The following is a 20,173-nucleotide window of genomic DNA, read 5'->3' as shown; positions in this document are numbered from 1 at the left end:
GGTACAAATAAGACATTGTTCTAACAGCATCTGACATACTGAAAATTCCCAGTCATCTCATGACAGCACTAGGAGGACAACAGAATCCATAACTCATAGACACATTGTTACATTAAGGAAGCTTTCAGGTCCCATGCAAGTTAGACCAGCATCAGCTGTCAATTTTAACAACTAATTGTAAGCAACAGCACTATGTAGTCAACAATTTGAAGCTATACTAATGAAGGCTTGAAGTTTGGGTCCTAACACTGCAATGCCTTACAGATAAGCAGCATACAAATAACTCATCAGGAAATGAAGATGCAGGAGCACTGAAGCTGAAAGTCTACAGAGCAAAAATAAACAAGGACCTTCTATTACATCAGTATATATGAAGACTAAAGAAGACAAAGCCTGTGGGCTCACCATTCCATTTAATTATCAATAATTTGTTCATTTGGTTTTGTGAAAACCACCATTGCAAGGCTGCAGGCATGACTTCTGCAAAAGCTACATCACCACCTCCTTTAGCTACTACCCCTTCTGCCATGTTTGAAGCTTTTGAGGCTGCAGACTCCTGCATAAAGAAAACTTACCAGCTGGTCTTGATTAAGGGCTTCTCCCTTCTTCAAGCGATCTTTGTAGTCTTCGAGTTTGAGCTGCAGAAAAATCCAAAGTAATTTTCAAAGACTGATTTCTGTCCAATGTGGAGCATGGAAAACAAGTGAAATAACATATTCTTCCTGGACAGAAGAGGAATTTTACTACTTTTCAGGAGAAAGGAAAATCCAGAGTTTTGCTGTGCCTTTGATTTATCTATCTCAGACTCCAGAAACATCAACTTGCCTTTTGTATTTTGACCTTTTGGTTCCCAATTGTTACCTTTAAGGAACACTAATGCTTTGACCTTATAGCTTTAAGGAACTCCAAACAAATCCAGCATCTTTATTTTACATTAGACTTTTTAAACTTTTACAAGCCAGTGCTGGAATTTAGTTATCTTATCCCTGCATCATCTTACTTCATTTTCCAGAGCATGTCTTTCAAAATCTGTCATCAAGATTTTATAGCACTGTTTTCTTAAGGACATTAGCCTACTTCTTTGGGAAGAAAGATTTAGAGTATACTGAAAGTCTTTTGAAGTGGATTCGAACTATATAAAACTATTATGTATTATAAGCTTCTTTATACACCTAGGAAAAAGGGATGTGGATTTGAATATTATTGCATTTGGCTATCTGCCCACTTAAGATTTTAATGACACACCTATAAAACCCTAGGCCTGGGAATACCTTCTACTCGTTTCAGTCACTCACTTGAATTAGCTAATGATGTCATATTGTCATCTGAAAATCAAAAGTACTTGAGAAATGCCCAGCAATAAGCTTCCTTGGACGGAATTAAAATATAACAAGAAATTGGTTTATCACACAGGAAACATGCTTGTCTGACATGATTCAAAATTACAGCATGATGCATAACATGAGACAGCAGTAATACTGCATCTCCTGCAGGAGGACCAAGTCTCCTAGCCACATGGCCAGAAGTCTGATCACTATCCTCACCCAAAGACTTTTGGATATTTAGAGAGGCAAAACGTATTCATACAATTGCTTTACCAGCAATTCTGATCCAGTATCAAAAGCCACAGCACCATTAGTTCCTTTATCTTACAGAATAGAGCATTTTCTCAATTAGAAGTCATACACACAGCCTTTAGTCACCTGCCAATCAACAATGCAAAACCCTGATTAGCTATAGCCACAATTTTTCAGATGTATCATCTCAGTTCTTATTAACACTGTTCTATTCCTCCCCCTTCCCCCCTAAGAAAAAGACAGTTAAAAGCAAGAGAACCTGCTTTGGTCACCCTGTATAAAGCTTTATAATTAATAACATTTGTCTATATTTAAAATAAGGAAGCCAAAGATTCAAAGTGAAGAGCAATACACATTTAATACAATTTGGTATTTCCAGGAGTCAGAGAACCCTGTTCTAAACTCCAATTTCTACATCCTAGTAGTAGATGCATGTAATCAATAGAAGAAACATGAAGATTTCTGCAAGACCATAAGCCATCTCCAAATCAACACCGACTTAGTTCTGAACTGATTCAGTCTATTAGAGAAGCATCCTCAGTTCTGAGCAATATTCAATTGCTTCTCCTAACCACTGGGCATGCACTGTTAAGGCAGTAACTAAGAAGAGACTTCTAGTTAGCTGTATTCCTTGTTCTCTGAAACATTATGCTGACACGACATCAAATGGAAATAGTTAATTTCAGAACAGTACTATGTAGAGGTTATAAATTTCAACAAAAAATGCCACAACACAAGCAAATCCACATTTAGGTATTTTCAATAGTTATTTAGAAAGGAACCTCTCAATTACTCTCTATAGAAACACATGACCCTATCCCAACCAAAACAGGCACAGTTTCACAATTAGCAGCTTAAATACATGCCATAGCAAAACAATAGTAACAAAAAAGTTACCTTCTTTTTCTCGATGTTCCTGATCTTGTGTTTCAGGCAGATAAGCCCATTATCAATGTAAGTCTCATATGCCTGAGAAGGAGAGGCAGCTGAGTTCAGTGCAGACTGCAGGGGACTGGAAGGAGGCTGGCTCTCCCCAGATGGGTTCACCTGCTGCTTGGTAGCCTTCATGCTCTTATCCTCCCCTTCCTCTGACAGGCCTGAAGGTGATGATGGGCGACAGAAAGGGGCTTGGGAAAGCTGCACCATTGAAATGGATGAAGCTGCAAAGAAACTCTTTTTATTTAGCTCTCTCTCACCCTCCCCTCCCCTTTTTAAAGTTACATCTTATCACGCATTCAGAACACGTAGACATAACATGGAGCCTCAGCACTATTTTATCACAATTTTTTGCCTTTCTCCCTCCCTTTTCAAAATATCTGTAACAGGAATTTCAAAACAAGGCAAGTTTTGTATTGTTCAAGTCTCACCACTCATCCAGACACTATGAATCCTTTACACAGGCACAATTAGAACAGGAGATGATTCCAGAAGCCCAATATAATGTCCATATAAGACCAAGCAGGTTTCCTGTACACATCACCCACAAGGGAAAAAACTGCAAGCAAGCAATTGCAAATCATGCCACCAGCCTCGCATCCAGGATGCAGCCTGAATGAAGATGCTGAAGTGGCATGCCTGAAGGTACAGGGCCTTTTCTTCTCAGTACCATTAAATCAGTTTCACCCTTTCATGACCTTTACAGCAAGCCAGCCAAGAAATTAAACTAAAAATACTTCAACCCAAAAAAAAAGGCAGGAAAAAAATGCTTTATAAAACAGCTAACACACTCAGTTACAGCAGCATTCTCCACGAGGAACTGGTTTCTGCCTGCACCTATCTAAAAGATGTGCCTGTGCCATGGCAAGACACGGGCTTTGATAGACTTTAACCTTGAACAACGGCTTCTCTAAGCGCTGCTCCACCACCCTCATCTTCAACTACTTACTCAAACCTGCTCCTGTAAAGCAATGACACCACATTTCTGCCTCCCTGCCTTCCAGGGAGGCCTGCGGCACATGACCCTAGGCGGGTACCTGCGGCCCACGGCGAGGAAGGCGAAGGGCTGAAGAGGACGAACCCCGCATTTCTCCGGGACGCCCGCTCAGCCTCTGCCGCGGCACCCACTAGCGAGCAAGGAGGTGCCTCTGCACCCCACCGCGCCGGCTCCGCGGCTTGCCGAGAGGTGAACCCGGGGTCAGCCCGTCAACGCGCTCTTGCTAGGGATGGTGAGGAAGCACCCCTTAGGGAGGCCACGGGCACCGCCACCCCCAAAACACGATGAAGGAGGAGGAAGAAAAGAGCAGCAGAAAACTCCCTCCCTGCCGGCATCGCCGTCTCGGGTATTCACCTCCTCCTCCTGTTCGCGTTGCTGCTGCGGCAGCCGCCGGGGCTGCCCAAGTCTGCTGCTCCCACCTCCTCACTCACCTCGACGCTCACACACGCTCAAGCCCGCCCCGTTGCCCGCCCCCCGCCTCATATAGCAGCGGCGGCGGGGCGGGGAAGCACGGGGGTCGCGGCCCGCCCCCAGTGGCCGGCGCCGCCTCACCTGCCCGCCCCCGCGCCCGCCCCGCCCCGCGCCGCCGCGCCGCACGTGACAGCGCGCGGGGGCCGTCAGGCGGGGCGGGGCGCGGGGTTACCGCGGGCGCCCCTGGGCCACTGCGCTTGGGGCCTGGGGCGTCAGGTTAGCAGGCAGCACCTGGTGCTCCTCCGGAACCGTGCGGGGGCAGCACGGCCGGGTGGCTGCCCTGGCCGGAGGTGGGGAACGTGGCGTCCTGGGAGAGTACACCAGCACCGTAGGAAAGGGACGTACGGCGTGATGAGGCTACCCCCTGCATTGGTCCGTCTCTAAGGAAGAGGCTCGCAGGGGGTCTTCAGTGAAACGATGATGCACCTTCTATTCCCACGTACCACAGCAACCTCCCAAAGTAGTCGGCCAAGGATGTGGCTGCCTTCTTTCTCCAGGCGAGCCTGAGAAAAGGGGCTTGTCACCCCAGCGCAAGGGGATCCCCACCTCCTCGTCCTCACGGCGTGGAGCCCAGTTGCACCAGCAGAAGGGTTCTTTGGAGGCAGCAAAGAGCCCCTTGAGGAGACTTAGAGACAGTTTCTGTACTAAAACGTGTCTATGTCCTCTCTAAATGCAAACCAGTTGGCTAAACGCACCACCGTTGTAAAGCCCTTAGGTCCACTGGTCATGCACAACAAAGTAACCACAAACTTTTGCTACATTCTAATAATGGCATAAGCACTGCACAAGGCATAAAATGTTGGAAGAATAGAGAAAATAGACCTTCCACAGACCAAAAGGTCTTCCAAGCTGAAGATGTGTTTTCAGGAGCAGGTGTTGATCTGTTGGAAGGTAGCAGAGCCCTGCAGAGGGACCTGGCCAGGCTGGGTGGGTGGGCAGAGGCCAATGGGATGAGATTTAACAAGGACAAGTGCAGGGTTCTGCACTTTGGCCACAACAGCCCCAAGCAGCACTACAGGCTGGGTACAGAGTGGCTGGAGAGCAGCCAGGAAGAAAGGGACCTGGGGGTACTGGTAGATAGTTGCTGAAAATGAGGCAGCAGTGTGCCCAGGTGGCCAAGAGAGCCAGTGGCATCCTGGCCTGCATCAGGAACAGTGTGGCCAGTAGGACAAGGGAGGTTATTCTTCCCCTGTACTCAGCACTGGTCAGGCCACACCTTGAGTGCTGTGTCCAGTTCTGGGCCCCTCAATTCAAGAAGGATGTTGAGGTGCTGGAACATGTCCAGAGAAGGGCAACAAAGCTGGTGAGGGGCCTGGAACACAAACCCTATGAGGAGAGGTTGAGGGAGCTGGGCCTGTTTAGCCTGGAGAAGAGGAGGCTCAGGGGTGATCTTATTACTGTCTACAACTACCTGAAAGGGCATTGTAGCCAGGTGGGGGGTGGCCTCTTCTCCCAGGTAACCAGCGATAGAACAAGAGGACACAGTCTCAAGTTGTGCCAGGGTAGGTCTAGGCTGGATATTAGGAAGAAGTTCTTCACAGACAGAGTGATTGGCATTGGAATGGGCTGCCCAGGGAGGTGGTGGAGGCACCGTCCCTGGAGGTGTTGAAGAAAAGCCTGGATGAGGCACTTAGTGCCATGGTCTAGTTGATTGGTTAGGGCTGGGTGCTAGGTTGGACTGGATGACCTTGGAGGTCTCTTCCAACCTGGTTGATTCTATGATTCTATGGTCTAGTTGATTGGATAGGGCAGGGTGATAGGTTGGACTGGATGATCTTGGAGGTCTCTTCCAACCTGGTTGATTCTATGATTCTATGATTCAATGATTCTGTGTTTTAATTCTTGTGGCCATTACCTCAAAAAGCAATAAATGATACAGCAGGTTCAGAGAGATTCTGAAAGTTATGAAAATAGAAATATTTTGAAAGGGGTAAAAATGAGTCAGTAAAGAAGGACTGCAAAGAGAGGTTTTACAGCAAAAAAAACCCAAAGATGTTTCTGTAGTGCATAGGGTGGATGAGATAACTGTAGAGCAAGGGCTGATAGAAAAGAAAGACCATTGCAAAATGAACCCCGGATCATGAGCGATCCAAACAACAGGGAGAATACAGAGCATCACAAAATCAGATTCAGCCACCACCAGCAGCATCCATCTTGACACTACTGGTTTAATCACAAGTCTCAAAACACTTTATTTTTTCTTAAAGCCTTAACTCCTAGGATAAGGTCACTCTGTGGGGCAAGTTTTCATGGCTGAGAAGAAAGGCCAATGAATAAGAAACAGCTTACATCTGGGATAAGCAGCATAGAAAAGTGTTTGCAGTAGATTTCTGTTCTTTGCGTGGGTTTGGTCAAACCTAGCACTGGTGGGCTAAGTCCTTGCAAAGTAATGAGGAGACACTTGCGACTAATCTATAAATCATAATTACAGCTCACCACTACTTTAAAGTGCACTTTCACAATGAGGAAATTGTATAAAAGAGGAAAAAATGAGAAGGAAGATTCATACAAGCCAAATCCATATTTAAAATCAAAGGCTATTTGAACTCCATTGTAAAACAAACACAGAATAACTGCTTGAGATTGACGCTGAATACATTTGCAGTACATGCGTGGTCTCTCAAGTACCTTAAAGAGCATCATTAATGTGGCAAGGTCAAGCACATCCAAGTTAGAAAATGCCAGGATTAGTTCAGTCTAGGTTAATTAGTTTAATGTTGTGCAGATCTATTGTGAGATCAGCTCTAAGTAGAATATCATGTGCTTGAGTACTGTGTCCAGTTCTGGGCTCCTCAATTCAAGAGAGATGCTGAGGTGCTGGAACATGTCCAGAGAAGGGTGACAAAGCTGGTGAGGGGCCTGGAACACAAACCCTACAAGAAGAGGCTGAGGGAGCTGGGGGTGTGCAGCCTGCAGAAGAGGGGGCTCAAGGGGGACCTCATTGCTGTCTACAACTACCTGAAGGGAAGCTGTAGCCAGGTGGGGGGTGGCCTCTTCTCCCACACAACCAGCAGTAGAACAAGGGGACACAGCCTCAAGTTGTGCCACAAGAGGTCTAGGCTGAATGTTAGGAGGAAGTTGTTGCCAGAGAGAGTGATTGGCATTGGAATGGGCTGCTCAGGGAGGTGGTGGAGTCACCTTCCCTGGAGGTGTTCAAGAAAAGCCTGGATGAGGCACTTAGTGCCATAGTCTAGTTGACTGGCTAGGGCTGTGTTATAGGTTGGACTGGATGATCTTGGAGGTCTCTTCCAACCTGGCTGATTTTCTGGGTTATCAGAGTCTTGCCACACATTAGTCACAATCATGGAGTCCTAGATGCTCAGCATTTCTGTGCCTTTGACTCCACGATCAGAATGTGATTGCATACTGAAGAAAAACACCCTGGTTTGGGTTTTTTTTGGTTGTTTTTTTTTGGTTGTTTGTTTGTTTGGTTGGGTTTTTTTTTATGTTTTGCTGATTCTGCTTCTCCTCTCCTACTGACACAGCCCTGATTTTTTTCCCAGTCCCATCATTTTATGCCACTCACCTTTTTCTTGCATTCCTATTTTCACTCCTGAACCCTAGACTCAGTCTTTCTGCTCTGGTCTGCATGTTTCCAAGTCACAGGCTCCTCTGAGAAGCAGTATCTCCTTTGCACAGAATTCTAAACTTTTGCCCAACCACTTATAGTTTTCCACACCTGAGTCTTTATTGAGCCTACCCATCCTGATCCCATGTCAGCCTGCCTCCCTCCGGCTAGAGTAAGCCAACCCCCAAGCAACTGTGGTGAAGAATGACACTAGGTTCCCACTTTCATTTCCTGCCACCCCTTTCATTCCTGTATTGTGAAACTCCAGTAGAGAAATGGATGTGTAGTATAAGGTCACATGTTTGTTAACTCCAGAAGAGAAAAACATACAGTAAATGTGTTGCAAAGATTACACGGTGATGGACTAGAGAAGTCAGTCATGAAACATCTCTCAGAAAGGAAAGCTGAGGAATTCTGGCACTGACAAAGGACAAATACATTACATCTCACAAAGAGGAGTGTTAGTCAGAGTTACACCCAATTTATTGGAAGAACCTGGAAGATCTTAGGAAATACATGGCTGCAAGGCTGTGCTATGCTGCAAGGAGTTTTTCCACACATATATACCTTGTGGCTACTTGTCAGCTGTTTAGAAGTAAAAGCTGAGGAGTCTGATGAAAGGTTACTTCTGGCAGTGTTTGTCATTGCCTTACATAAGCTGCTGCACACCACAGTGATTTCTAACTATCTTTTGTGAATGCAAAAATGTATTCTGCTGTGAGGGCTGTGAGGGTGGAAATCACACATCTGCGTTTTCTGTTTCTGCTACTGAGAGCATGGGCAAGAAGATACTTTACTTACATACATAGCAGATAAAATGAAGGGAAATAATATATGGGACAGAAGAGTAGTCTGAGTGATAGACTGTTGGGGAAACTTTGCCTATCTGATGTTAAAATATTAGCATGGTTGTGAAATTAGGCGCTGGAAAGTTAGAAAATAGTAGAAGGAAAATTTCCTCTAAACCAAGTATTAATTCAGTTAATTTTATGTCTGTCTGTTGGCATTTTGATAAATTGATAAATCAACAAATTTAGGATGTTATTAGATATTTATTGTGTTGATAGAATTTAGAGTCTAAGAAACCCCTTCCTTCCCCCCTTTTTTTTTGTTGCCTTACAACAAAACAATCGTGCATTAAAAAAACAGTTGATGAGTTGAGGACTCATACCTAATTTTTGCAGGATTTATAAGACTTAGAATAATACAATCATAGAATCAACCAGGTTGGAAGCAACCTCCAAGATCAGCCAGTCCAACCTATAACACAGCCCTATCCAATTAACCAGACCATGGCACCAAGTGCCTCATCCAGGCTTTTCTTCAACACCCCCAGGGATGGCGACTCCACCACCTCCCTGGGCAGCCCATTCCAATGCCAATCACTCTCTCTAGCAACAACTTCCTCCTAACATCCAGCCTAGACCTACCCTGGCACAACTTGAGACTCTGTCCCCTTGTTCTGTGGCTGGTTGCCTGGGAGAAGAAACCAACCCCCACCTGGATACAGCCTCCCTTCAGGTAGTTGTAGACAGCAATGTGATCCCCCCTGAGCTTCCTCTTCTCCAAGCTAAACACCCCCAGCTCCCTCAGCCTCTCCTCATAGGGTTTGTGTTCCAGGCCCCTCACCAGCTTTGTTGCCCTTCTCTGGACATGTTCCAGCACCTCAACATCTCTCTTGGATTGAGGAGCCCAGAACTGGACACAGCACTCAAGGTGTGGCCTGACCAGTGCTGGGTACAGGGGAAGAATAACCTCCCTTGTCCTACTGGCCACACTGTTCCTGATCCAGGCCAGGATGCCATTGGCTCTCTTAGCCACCTGGGCACACTGCTGGCTCATCTTCAGCCTACTATCTACCAGTACCCCCAGGTCCCTTTCTTCCTGGCTGCTCTCCAGCCACTCTGTCCCCAGCCTGTAGCACTGCTTGGGGTTGTTGTGGCCAAAGTGCAGAACCCTGCACTTGGCCTTGTTAAGTCTTATCCCAGCAAATGAGCAAAATAACTGCAGGAAACAGCCCTCAGAGACAAGGGAACAGAGCAGAGCTGCCAGATCTTTAAGGATGCTTCCCATAAAGTGCAAGAGATCTCAATCCCCAGGTGTAGAAAATCTGACATGGAGGACAGGGAGATGATTAAAGGCAGCCAGCATGGCTTCACTAGGGGCAAATCCTGCCTGACCAACCTAGTGGATTTTTATGACAGAGCAACTGCATCAGTGGACAGAGGATGACTATTGGACATGATCTATCTGGATTTCTGCAGTCTTTGACATAGTCTCTCACAACATCCTGCTCACCAAGATGGAGAAATATGGGTTTGATATGTGAGCTGCTCAGGGGATAAGGATTTTTTTTCTTATGGATTTAATCTCCATTAGCCTCCCAATTGTGTTTTTCAAAACCTTTCTCAAACATCTGAGGTCCTTCCCTCCCAGATTTCTGAGTTCTTACACAAACACGTTTTCTTCTCAGAGAACCTGATTTGCTTGCATGTCTGCTGACTCAGCTGCAGGATCCTTAATTGCTAATGGCTCCAGTGTGTGTGTGTAGCAGAGTATCTCCCAGAGTATCTCACAAGCATGACTCTCTGGCTGGCTGTGTAGTCTTATGACCATGGTGCTGGGCTCAAAAATAATTCTAAGTAAAGTAGGTCTTCAAAACATAACAGCCTGAATTACAATGTTTTAGGAGTTGTGAATACTGCTCAGTTCAGAAATCCTGGTTGAAAAAAAAAAAAGGTATTTATGCAGCCCTTCAAATGTGCATAAATGTAGTTATGAAAAAGAGCTGATGTTGTCAAAAGCAAACTGTTTTTCTACCTCCCAGAGCCAATGGAATATGAGGAACATTTTCTGGTAAAACGTACCAAAACTGGTTCTGAAGTTTGCCATACTACAGGAGAATAATTCCAACTTTCTTGTTTGCTAGCACAACTGAAAATAACAGCCTGTGAAACAATCAAAGCCTTCAGCCTCCAGTCAAGTTAATGACAGCAGTGTTTAGAGATCCTCAGAAAAGCAAACCAGTATTATACTCTTGCACCATTACTACTACTGATAAGAAAGAGTCAGAGGTGAGCTTGAGAGAGAGAAGTATTTAGTGACCACCATACAACTTGGAAGAAAAACTATAAAAACTGCAACAAAGCACAACCTTGAAATACCTTACAGTAAGGCCAAAAGGCTGAGTGAACAGATGTGGTTCTCTTTGTGTTTCAATGGTAAATAACTATGCATTTGTTCCACAGACTAAAATGATCTAGATTGATTCAAGAATCAACACGATACACAGGATTACCAACACAAAACAAGACTTCCATTGTAAGTGCTGCCCTGTCTTACATGTATAGGTTATGGCTGCACTGCCCTTGCCAACAGCATGTCAACAACATAAGGCAACAACATGGCCTTGTGGCCAAAAAGGTATCCCAAAGTTGATTAAGAATCATAGAATCATAGAATCAACCAGGTTGGAAGAGACCTCCAAGATCATCCAGTCCAACCTAGCACCCAGCCCTAACCAATCAACTAGACCATGGCACTAAGTGCCTCATCCAGGCTTTTCTTGAAGACCTCCAGGGACGGTGCCTCCACCACCTCCCTGGGCAGCCCATTCCAATGCCAATCACTCTCTCTGTGAAGAACTTCTTCCTAATATCCAGTCTATACCCACCCCGGCACAACTTGAGCCTGTGTCCCCTTGTTCTATTGCTGGTTACCTGGGAGAAGAGGCCACCCCCCACCTGGCTACAATGCCCCTTCAGGTAGTTTTAGACAGTAATAAGATCACCCCTGAGCCTCCTCTTCTCCAGGCTAAACAGGCCCAGCTCCCTCAGCCTCTCCTCATAGGATTTGTGTTCCAGGCCCCTCACCAGCTTTGTTGCCCTTCTCTGGACATGTTCCAGCACCTCAACATCCTTCTTGAATTGAGGGGCCCAGAACTGGACACAGTACTCAAGGTGTGGTCTGACCAGTGCTGAGTACAGGGGCAGAATAACCTCCCTTGTCCTACTGGCCACACTGTTCCTGATGCAGGCCAGGATGCCATTGGCTCTCTTGGCCACCTGGGCACACTGCTGGCTCATCTTCAGCTGTCTATCAGTACCCCCAGGTCCCTTTCTTCCTGGCTGCTCTCCAGCCACTCAGTCCCCAGCCTATAGCGCTGCTTGGGGTTGTTGTGGCCAAAGTGCAGAACCCTGCATCAGCAGCAGGTTGAGTGCAGATTTTCTCATCACCTCTACTCTGCAAACAGACCTTTGCACAGGAACTGCCCTTGAAAAATCAGCAACAAAGATAAAAAAAATATGTAAAGTAGCAGGCTGAACTGGCCAGATGCTTTTTCAGCCTTCCAAACAGACCACTCCTCTGAATATACAGAGGAAGAATTTGCTGTTCCTTTGCACTGCAGCCATTAGAAGCATTTGCTTTGCTGTGTGTGTCAGAGTTGAGACAGAGGCACTATTCACATATGGTAGATTGAGAAGAAATAGAAATATTTCTGAGTGAAGCATTTTATATGATTACTGTGTTGCCAGTCCAACAACGTAGGTGGCTAAGTGCACAAGAAATTAACTGACTCAAATTTAAACACCTTTTTGTGTGTGATTTTTAAGTGTCTTCACATTTTTTTTAAAGTATACTGTTTAGCTAAGGAGCAGTTTATTAGGGGCACATTAATCATTTCAGCAAATCCTGTAAGTGCACCAAAGAGACAGCTCAGGTTTTATCCTGTGCCTTTTATGGAAATTTTCTAGCTGTCTGGAACTTTCCCACCATGGGAGAGAACACTTATGGTGACAGGTAGTAAGTATCCTGATGATGGAAGGAAGTTAGACTATTATTTTTTTCATCATCTGTTGATTAGTTTTATCATGTTTCCTTTTCTATTCACCCTACAAATATTCCATTGTCCTTAGGGTGTAACATCTCTGTCCAAATTTTTTTAATGGGTGCTTCTTCTTTCTAATAGCCTTAGGCTACCTGCTTCCCTTCTTCATTAGGCAATCACACAGTATGACGTGCATAGCATGCAGCTGAAGTGTTGCAAAGGAAAGGATGTCCTGAACTCATTGTTTGGAGAGCTATGTAACAATGAGCTATTTGTGATGCTGCTGGAATAACATATGACAAAAATTAAGTGGGACTGACTTTGCCATTTTGCATGGGATAATGGGAGAATTTAAAAGCACTGTCTTACAACATTATGAAGTTGATTGAAATTATTATACATTCATTTTCTAACTCATACATTAATAAAAGAGTTGTGACCACGATTTCTAAATAGATAGAGAACAGTGAACTGACACACATGCTTTAAAAGTGTGATTTGTTGCACAGTCATGAGGCTTGTTACTTGCACATTCAATTTCCTGTGAATACTTTTAGTCCAGTTAATTATTATTAAATGAATGTACTGAAGACCAGTTGTTTCTTCTTTTATTTTTATTGCCACCTAGACACAAAGGCAGGTTTGTTGACCATTAATTTTAAACTAGTTTTAAACTTTACATGGATTTACAGCTTACAACAGATGACAGAAAAATAGTCCTCAAATCAGAAATCTCATTTTCCTTTGTGTTGAGTTGCTCACAATAACCAGTGTATTTAAAGGGGCTATGGCTGAAAGTATGCAGTAGTGGTCAGCTAACATCCACAAGTAATCTGTGTGTTTGTTTTGTTGTTGTGAATTTTCTTTAAACTAAAAATCCCCCAAACATTTAGAAAACCTGAAAAAAACTCAAAATTTGAAATTTGGTACTAGTTCTAAGGGGTCCAGAATATCTCAAGTGCTGGATAACCCTTTACTACTTAATCTCACACTGCTGCCAATAGCCCTTATGAATAAGCCATTTAATTTACGTTGATTTAAAGACATTTCCATATTTTAAAGCTCTTTGCTAGACAGTCCTAGTTCTGCAGATACTTAGTACTGGATACGTGGCCTGATCCATCATCCCCCGGATGGCTAAACATGGAGGCTATGATGTCTTTCCAGATTCAAGTCCCAATTCTGGTAGCTTTAGAGTTGCTTGTAATAAGCAAAACACTGAAAAAGATGGAGCAGAAATGACAGTACAATGTTGATCAGTCATAGAGTCACAGAACCATAGAATCAACAAGTCCAACCTATCACCCAGTCCTCTCCAATCAACCAGACCATGGCACTAAGTGCCTCATCCAGGCTTTGCGTGAACAACTCCAGGGATGGTGACTCCACCACCTCCCTGGCGAGCCCATTCCAATGCCAATCACTCTCTCTAACAACAACTTCCTCCTAACATCCAGCCTAGACCTCCCCTGGCACAACTTCACACTGTGTCCCCTTGCTCTGTTGCTGGTTGCCTGGCAGAAGAGACCAACCCCCACCTGGGTACAGCCTCCCTTTAGGTAGTTGTAGACAGCAATGAGGTCTGCCCTGAGCTTCATCATCTCCATGCTGAACACCCCCAGCTCCCTCAAACCCTCCTTTGTGTTCCAGGCCCCTCACCAGCTTTGTTGCCCCTTTCTAATACTACATTCCAGTATCTCAAAATCTCTCTTGAATTGAGGAGCCCAGAACTGGACACAGCACTCAAGGTGTGGCCTGAGCAGTGCTGAGTACAGGGGCAGAATAACCTCCCTTGTCCTACTGGCCACACTGTTCCTGATGCAGGCCAGGTTGCCATTGGTTCTCTTGGCCACCTGGGCACACTGCTGCCTCATCTTCAGCTACTATCTACCAGTACCCCCAGGTCCCTTTCTTCCTGGCTGCTCTCCAGCCACTCTGTCCCCAGCCTGTAGCACTGCTTGGGGTTGTTGTGGCCAAAGTGTAGAACCCTGCACTTGGCCTTGTTAAATCTCATCCCATTGTCCTCTGCCCACCTACCAGCCTGTCCAGGTCCCTCTGCAAGGCTCTCCCAAGCCAGAACTGGTATGGAACCTTTAGCATGTGCTGCCATCACTGAGTTTCCCCACCTTCTCACTCAGTAGCCTCACCTCTGGCAGATAAACCATGACAAGTAGCTTTTAACAAGCTTGTAATGACTTCCTAGTCAGTAACATCTCAATTTATCAGTTGACCAACAAGTGCACCTAGGCCTCAACACAACAGGAAAAGTCAAAATATGCAGTTAGAGTGTACAATGCACTGAGTACCTGCTTGCTTTGTCACAGTGTGCTTTGCTTGAGTGGATGTTGTTAACAGAAGTGGTTAATGTAAACTGAAATAACTCACTCTCCTTACACAGCAAGAATGCCATTTCAGTGGGAAATGTAACTGTTATAACTCTACTGCATTTTTACATATATGATCCTGGCCCCTGAATAACTCATGCAGTCAAGGTCAAAGAAACTAATGAGGAAAGGGAAGGGAAAGGCAGTTTGAAGTCGGAGGGGCACCCTTAAAGTTAGCAAGGGCCCTGTGCACAATGGTGTACAACTTACACTACTGCTGCAGTGCAACAATGGGCCCTGCACACATAAACACTGATTTACTCTCTGTAAATTTTGCATGTACATTTGCAGTCACTTTAAAGGCCATTTGTCTTGTCAGTACTGGGCATCATGACCTGAATGTAAAAAGAAATCAGATTCTTAGCCTTTCTTTTCAGATAGATGCTCATCTTCAAAGATTACAAAAGGAGAGAAAAATGTGAAACAGAAGGAAGCAATTTTCACTTTGTTCCACTTCAGACAAGAGCAGAGGTGACAGCATAATTTTCAAACTCTCTTCTCACTAGGTTTGGTCAATAACTTGGCAGTAGCTTACCAAACAATTCTAAACAAGGAGGCAGACAATAATTTACACAGTTTAAAATCCCATCTGCATTCTCATTGCAGAATAGAGAGCTGGAGGGTACATCCTGGGTCATGGAGCGAGTTCCCCTGCAGCCACAGCCAGCCAGAAAGCATAATCTCTCGTACAAACACTGCCCTTTTATTTTGGCCAAATACTGGGTACATAATCTCCAAGTTACAGCATTAAGAGACATTTACCTCATGGTTCACAGCTTGCAGACATTGCTACTTTTAACTGAATTCAAGTAATGTAAGAAACAACTACTATGAGAGACTCGTCAGATTTTTGTATTAGAATGTCAAAGCTGATCTAGGTCCCTGTTACACTGCCAGAATGATCTTCAAACTCTGTGGCAGAAATTTCACTCCATAACTCCTCTCTTGCCCCTAAAAGCCAATAGAAGTTTGAATTACGCTGTCCAGGATATTAAATCATTCCTACTTAAAGATTCTTTTCTGTTTTTCCTGGAGGTAAAACCAAATCTGCACAGGTCACTGCAGATGGAGACTTTGCCCAAGGGAGGACATGTATATCTGCACTGTTATGTCAGCGAATCTCTGCTCGGCTGCATGCTCCACAGCCCCATGCTGTCACCGTGCAGCCATCTGCAGCTCACAAGCTTCCCATCTAAAGCCTGGGAGCCGCACACTGTGCTGCACAGAGTGCTATTCACATAAGCACAAACAATAGGCGAGGGTTAGCTTGTATAAACGATGAGGGGTAGTGCAGAGGGGATAGGCTCTTCACTCACCCACCTTCAAAAGAGGGGAAAGTGCCTGGCTAGCGAACAGCCTGTCTCACATGGAAAGCTGGCAGTGCAGATGAGGTGAGCTTCCTGCTTCCTGCCTGCTGACAGAGGCCTTCCAGAAGCAAAAGAGACAACTGTACACTGTTACAGAAGGCAGGAAAGAGGTCATGGTTTCTGGTACCTCCCTTTCAAGCAGAAGGGGAGCCCTTAGATCATCACTTAGAGGCAAATCATGCCTAGAACAGAATCATAGAATCAACCAGGTTGGAAGAGACCTCGAAGATCATCCAGTCCAACCTATCCCCCAGCCCTATCCAATCAACTAGACCATGGCACTAAGTGCCTCATCCAGTCTTTTCTTCAACACCTCCAGGGATGGTGATTCCACCACCTCCCTGGGCAGCCCATTCCAATGCCAATCACTCTCTCTGGCAACAACTTCCTCCTAACATCCAGCGTATACTTTCCCTGGAGATAATGCTGAGAAGGTGGGGGGGGAGAGATAGAGATGGGGTGAGCCCATCACACAGGCCAGGTAAGGCAGCCACTTCCTTCCCTGCCACACAAGCTTTTCATAATCTTTTCAACAGACTGGAAACACTGCTCCTTTCCTTGCTCCCTCACCATGTTCTAATTCTTAAGCTGTAGGAAAGGGATGAAAGACACAGGCAAGACCAGGCTAGCAGAAGCATGCTCAAAAATGCATGTGGCTCTTTGACATGCCTACTGCTACTCCAAACACTTGTGCATCAGTCAGAGTATCCAACACTAAGCCTAACTGAACAGTCTGCATCTCTAGCTGTCCCAAATCACATTGTCTGACTGGCATCAACCTTGACCTGTGCTGAGCGCTATCTAGGCTCTTGCTTTCTGCTCCCTCTTCACCTCTTAAGAGGCTTGGAGCCATGATGACAGTCACAATAAAACCCACATTAGGGACACAAATCAACCATCATTAAAACATAATACAAAGAAACAGATAGTAGAACAGGAACTGTTGCTTCATTCTGCTGAGGGCACATACAAATCTCTGAAACAACAAAGACACAGCTCCCATAGCCTTGAAGCTGTTGTCAGAGCTTCTTAATGGCCACCACAGGTGTTCTGTGTAATACTAGCAGTGTTACCCACAGCCAGAGCAGGGCCTTTCCGAGCATGGTACTCATGCTTACACAAGTGCTCTGAAACTCCCTATGGCCAAAGAGGCTCACACGTTGTCTCTTCCTTGGCCTCTTGCCCAGCTCTGGCCGTCTGCCCCTTCACAGAGACAGGCCACACCACATCCACCACTCCCTGCCACATCCCTTTGGTTTAAGCATGCCAAGTGCCTATTCTTCACAAGCAAGAGATTACTTCGATGCAATGCTTTGCAGAGGCATGCTGATCTAAGCAGAACCAGAGCTGCCTGTACCTACGTGATGTTCTGCCTCCATTCCCCAACTTCTCTTCTCTAGGGCTTGACACAGTTCCTGGAGGCACTTGCATGCTTTTCTTAACCTGGTCATCAAGGAAGAGCCGGGGTCAGCCTTCTGCAACTTCCAGCTCCGTCTGCCAGCTGGTTTGTGTGGTTGGCTTCGCACCAGCCCCAGGTGGTCAGAGCCCTGTAAGCGTATGGTTACGAGCCCGTTACAAGCCCAGCCACCAGGCTGCCCCAGCTGAAAACATTTGTTCACACTCCTTTGTTCACTCACTTGTAGCTGAGCTGGAAAGCAGTGAAAGCACCAACCTCCCGTGCTCCCGCCACAGCAGCGAGGAGCACCAGAGAAGAAGGAAGAGGCGGCTCAGTCTCATTCTTTTGTGCCTCCAGAGCAGAGCGGACAGCATGGCCTGCCGGGTGACTCTGCCTGTACCAGCGCCCGTCCTGCTAAGGTGCCAGGAGGGCTGCAGAGCGTACTCCCAGAAGACGCTGTGACCGCTACCCGGGACAGGGGCGCTGCGGTGAAACGGCGCGGACAGCCTGGCGCTGCCGCACTGCACACACCCGACAGCCGCCAGCTGCCACCGCCGGACTCCCTCCCCCGGCGGCCCTCGGCCGCATCGGGCCGGGCTCAGCGCCGCCTCGCTAAGTTGCCGCTGCGCCTGTCCCAGGCAGGCAAAACATCGCGCACAGCTGCGGCCTGTTGCCCAGCGGCTCGTAGGAAGGCGGCGGCAGCACTGCGGAAGTCAGCCCGCCGCGGTTTCCCCGCTGGGGCACACCTTGGGCTCGGCTTCCCACAGGCTCGTACGGGGTGGAGCGAGGCCCGGGCGCGGCGGCCGCAGAGCACGGGCAGGGGCGGGATCTGAGCCGCACTTAGGGCGGCAGCGGCGCTGGTGGCTTTTTAGGAGACAGCTGTGGCATGAAAAGGACATCGGTGCACTAGCAAGCGGCCAGGTCCTTTCTCCTGACGGGCCGCCTGTGTGGCAGCTTCTGCTTACCGTGATGGCTCCTGCAGCGCTCTTGGTTTCGTCCAAGTTTTCCTCGGGATCCTAAGGCCACGTTGTAGAGGTCATCAGTCGAACCCACCTGCACCACACTTCCTTGCAGCTGCCTAGGTGCCCCGTTCTCACATTTCGTTCTAAGAAGTTTCACCCACAACAGGCATGTTTCCCAAACCCTTTCCAGGGGTCCCACTCCTCCATTTGGCTTCAGCAGAGACCTGGGGCCAAGTTCTCACCGAGGCTGAGACCACTGGAAAAAGTTTGTGCTGAAGTCTACAGCCAATGAATGGTCCTTTCTTGTGCTCAGAATTGAACGCTTAGGACAAGTTGTGCCAGGGTAGGTATAGGCTGGATGTTAGGAAGAAGTTCTTCACAGAGAGAGTGATTTCCCAATGGAATGGGCTGCCCAGGGAGGTGGTGGAGGCACCGTCCCTGGGGGTCTTCAAGAAAAGCCTGGCTGAGGCACTTAGTGCCATGGTCTGCTTGATTGGATAGGGCTGGGTGCTAGGTCGGACTGGATGATCTTGGAGGTCTCTTCCAACCTGGTTGATTCTATGATTCTATGACATCTGAACGATTCCCATGGGTAGAATATGGAAAATGAGACCCAAAAGGGAGTTTCATCTCTGACATTGGTGATTGCACAGCCAGGCCTGCAGAGTACATGGCAGACTGCTCTTACGCCTCAACCTGGACAACATGAAAGTAGCATGAACCATTTGAAAGCATCTTCCCTTTTTCTTACATCATACTGAAACTGAACTTCTATACAATGTCAGAGGAGTCGCTGGCTCTGGATGGCACCAAGTCATCTGTTCAGAAAGCAGGTTATAAGCTTACTGCTGTAGAAGTGTGGAGCAATAAACATTGCACAAATCAGGATAAAATGACTCTTACACAGCACCATACAAGAGCAAACAATCTGCCGTAGCTGGCTTCAGCAGCAGCACCATGCACTCAGCTCAGGCCTTGGAAATCATAGAACATCCATTGGTGACCTCCAGCAAAACATCCTCATCACATGCCTTGTCTTTCCTCAAGTATAATACAATCCTTTGTGCCATATCTTTGTAATACTTGCACTGTAAGGTATTTTAGCAGATGTCACACTTGTTGTGACAGCTGATTCAGGTGAGGTACAGAAGAACTTCATTCAAGATTTTGTCTCCCAATTTAATTGCTCTGGGAGAGAAGCAAATGAAATGAATTTCAAAAAAGGAGTAGACACTGCAAAGAGAGGGATACACATGACATTACTGACTTTTAAACCACCTTGTGGTGCACTTGTTTCTTTCCAGTGGCTTCACATACAGCTTTTAATTTTAGGTGAACTAAATCATGCCCAAGGCATGTTTAGGCATCTACAGCAGATAACGTATGTCCAAAATAGACATTATTGTACTAAATCTTGCAGTCAGCACAGAGCTTTCAGAAAGGATTTCTGCATGAATCTCTTGAGTATCCTCATGCTGAGTTTCTAAGAAAATACCCAGACATATCAGCAGGAATAAATCAGTGTCTCCGCTCAAGTCCAAAATAGTCTCTTGCAAGCAGCCATCGTGCTTAAGGTTGCAATGTTTTTCCTACTGGCAGGGAAGAGCCTCATCGTCTAAACTCAGTTACTCACTCCCATCTCCTGCCAGAGACCTTGCTCCCACCAGTCTGCTGGAGCTCATCCAGC

The 20,173-nt window shown here is 46.2% G+C and overlaps 1 protein-coding gene across 7 annotated transcripts in view; it reads right to left on the bottom strand.

The window, feature by feature from the left end:
- Positions 1 to 3,962, bottom strand: part of CAPRIN2 (caprin family member 2) — a 38,294-nt gene extending 34,332 nt beyond the window's left edge. For 3 of the 7 annotated variants that reach the window (XM_064155791.1, XM_064155792.1, XM_064155794.1), the window contains exons 1-3: positions 3,865 to 3,953; positions 2,475 to 2,737; positions 576 to 638 (exon numbers count right to left, since the gene is read on the bottom strand). In XM_064155791.1, coding sequence (XP_064011861.1) covers positions 576 to 638; positions 2,475 to 2,723 — 312 coding nt within the window. In that variant the 5' untranslated portion in view covers positions 2,724 to 2,737; positions 3,865 to 3,953. Of the gene's footprint in view, positions 1 to 575; positions 639 to 2,474; positions 2,738 to 3,864 lie in introns of those variants that run through there. The other 4 variants (XM_064155795.1, XM_064155793.1, XM_064155796.1 and 1 more) reach the window with 4 other exon arrangements.
- Between the last annotated feature and the right edge of the window lie 16,211 nt (positions 3,963 to 20,173).

This window comes from Pogoniulus pusillus, chromosome 15 (assembly GCF_015220805.1).
Source record: "Pogoniulus pusillus isolate bPogPus1 chromosome 15, bPogPus1.pri, whole genome shotgun sequence".
Taxonomy (NCBI): domain Eukaryota; kingdom Metazoa; phylum Chordata; class Aves; order Piciformes; family Lybiidae; genus Pogoniulus; species Pogoniulus pusillus.
This window is presented reverse-complemented; position numbering and strand designations above follow the sequence as displayed.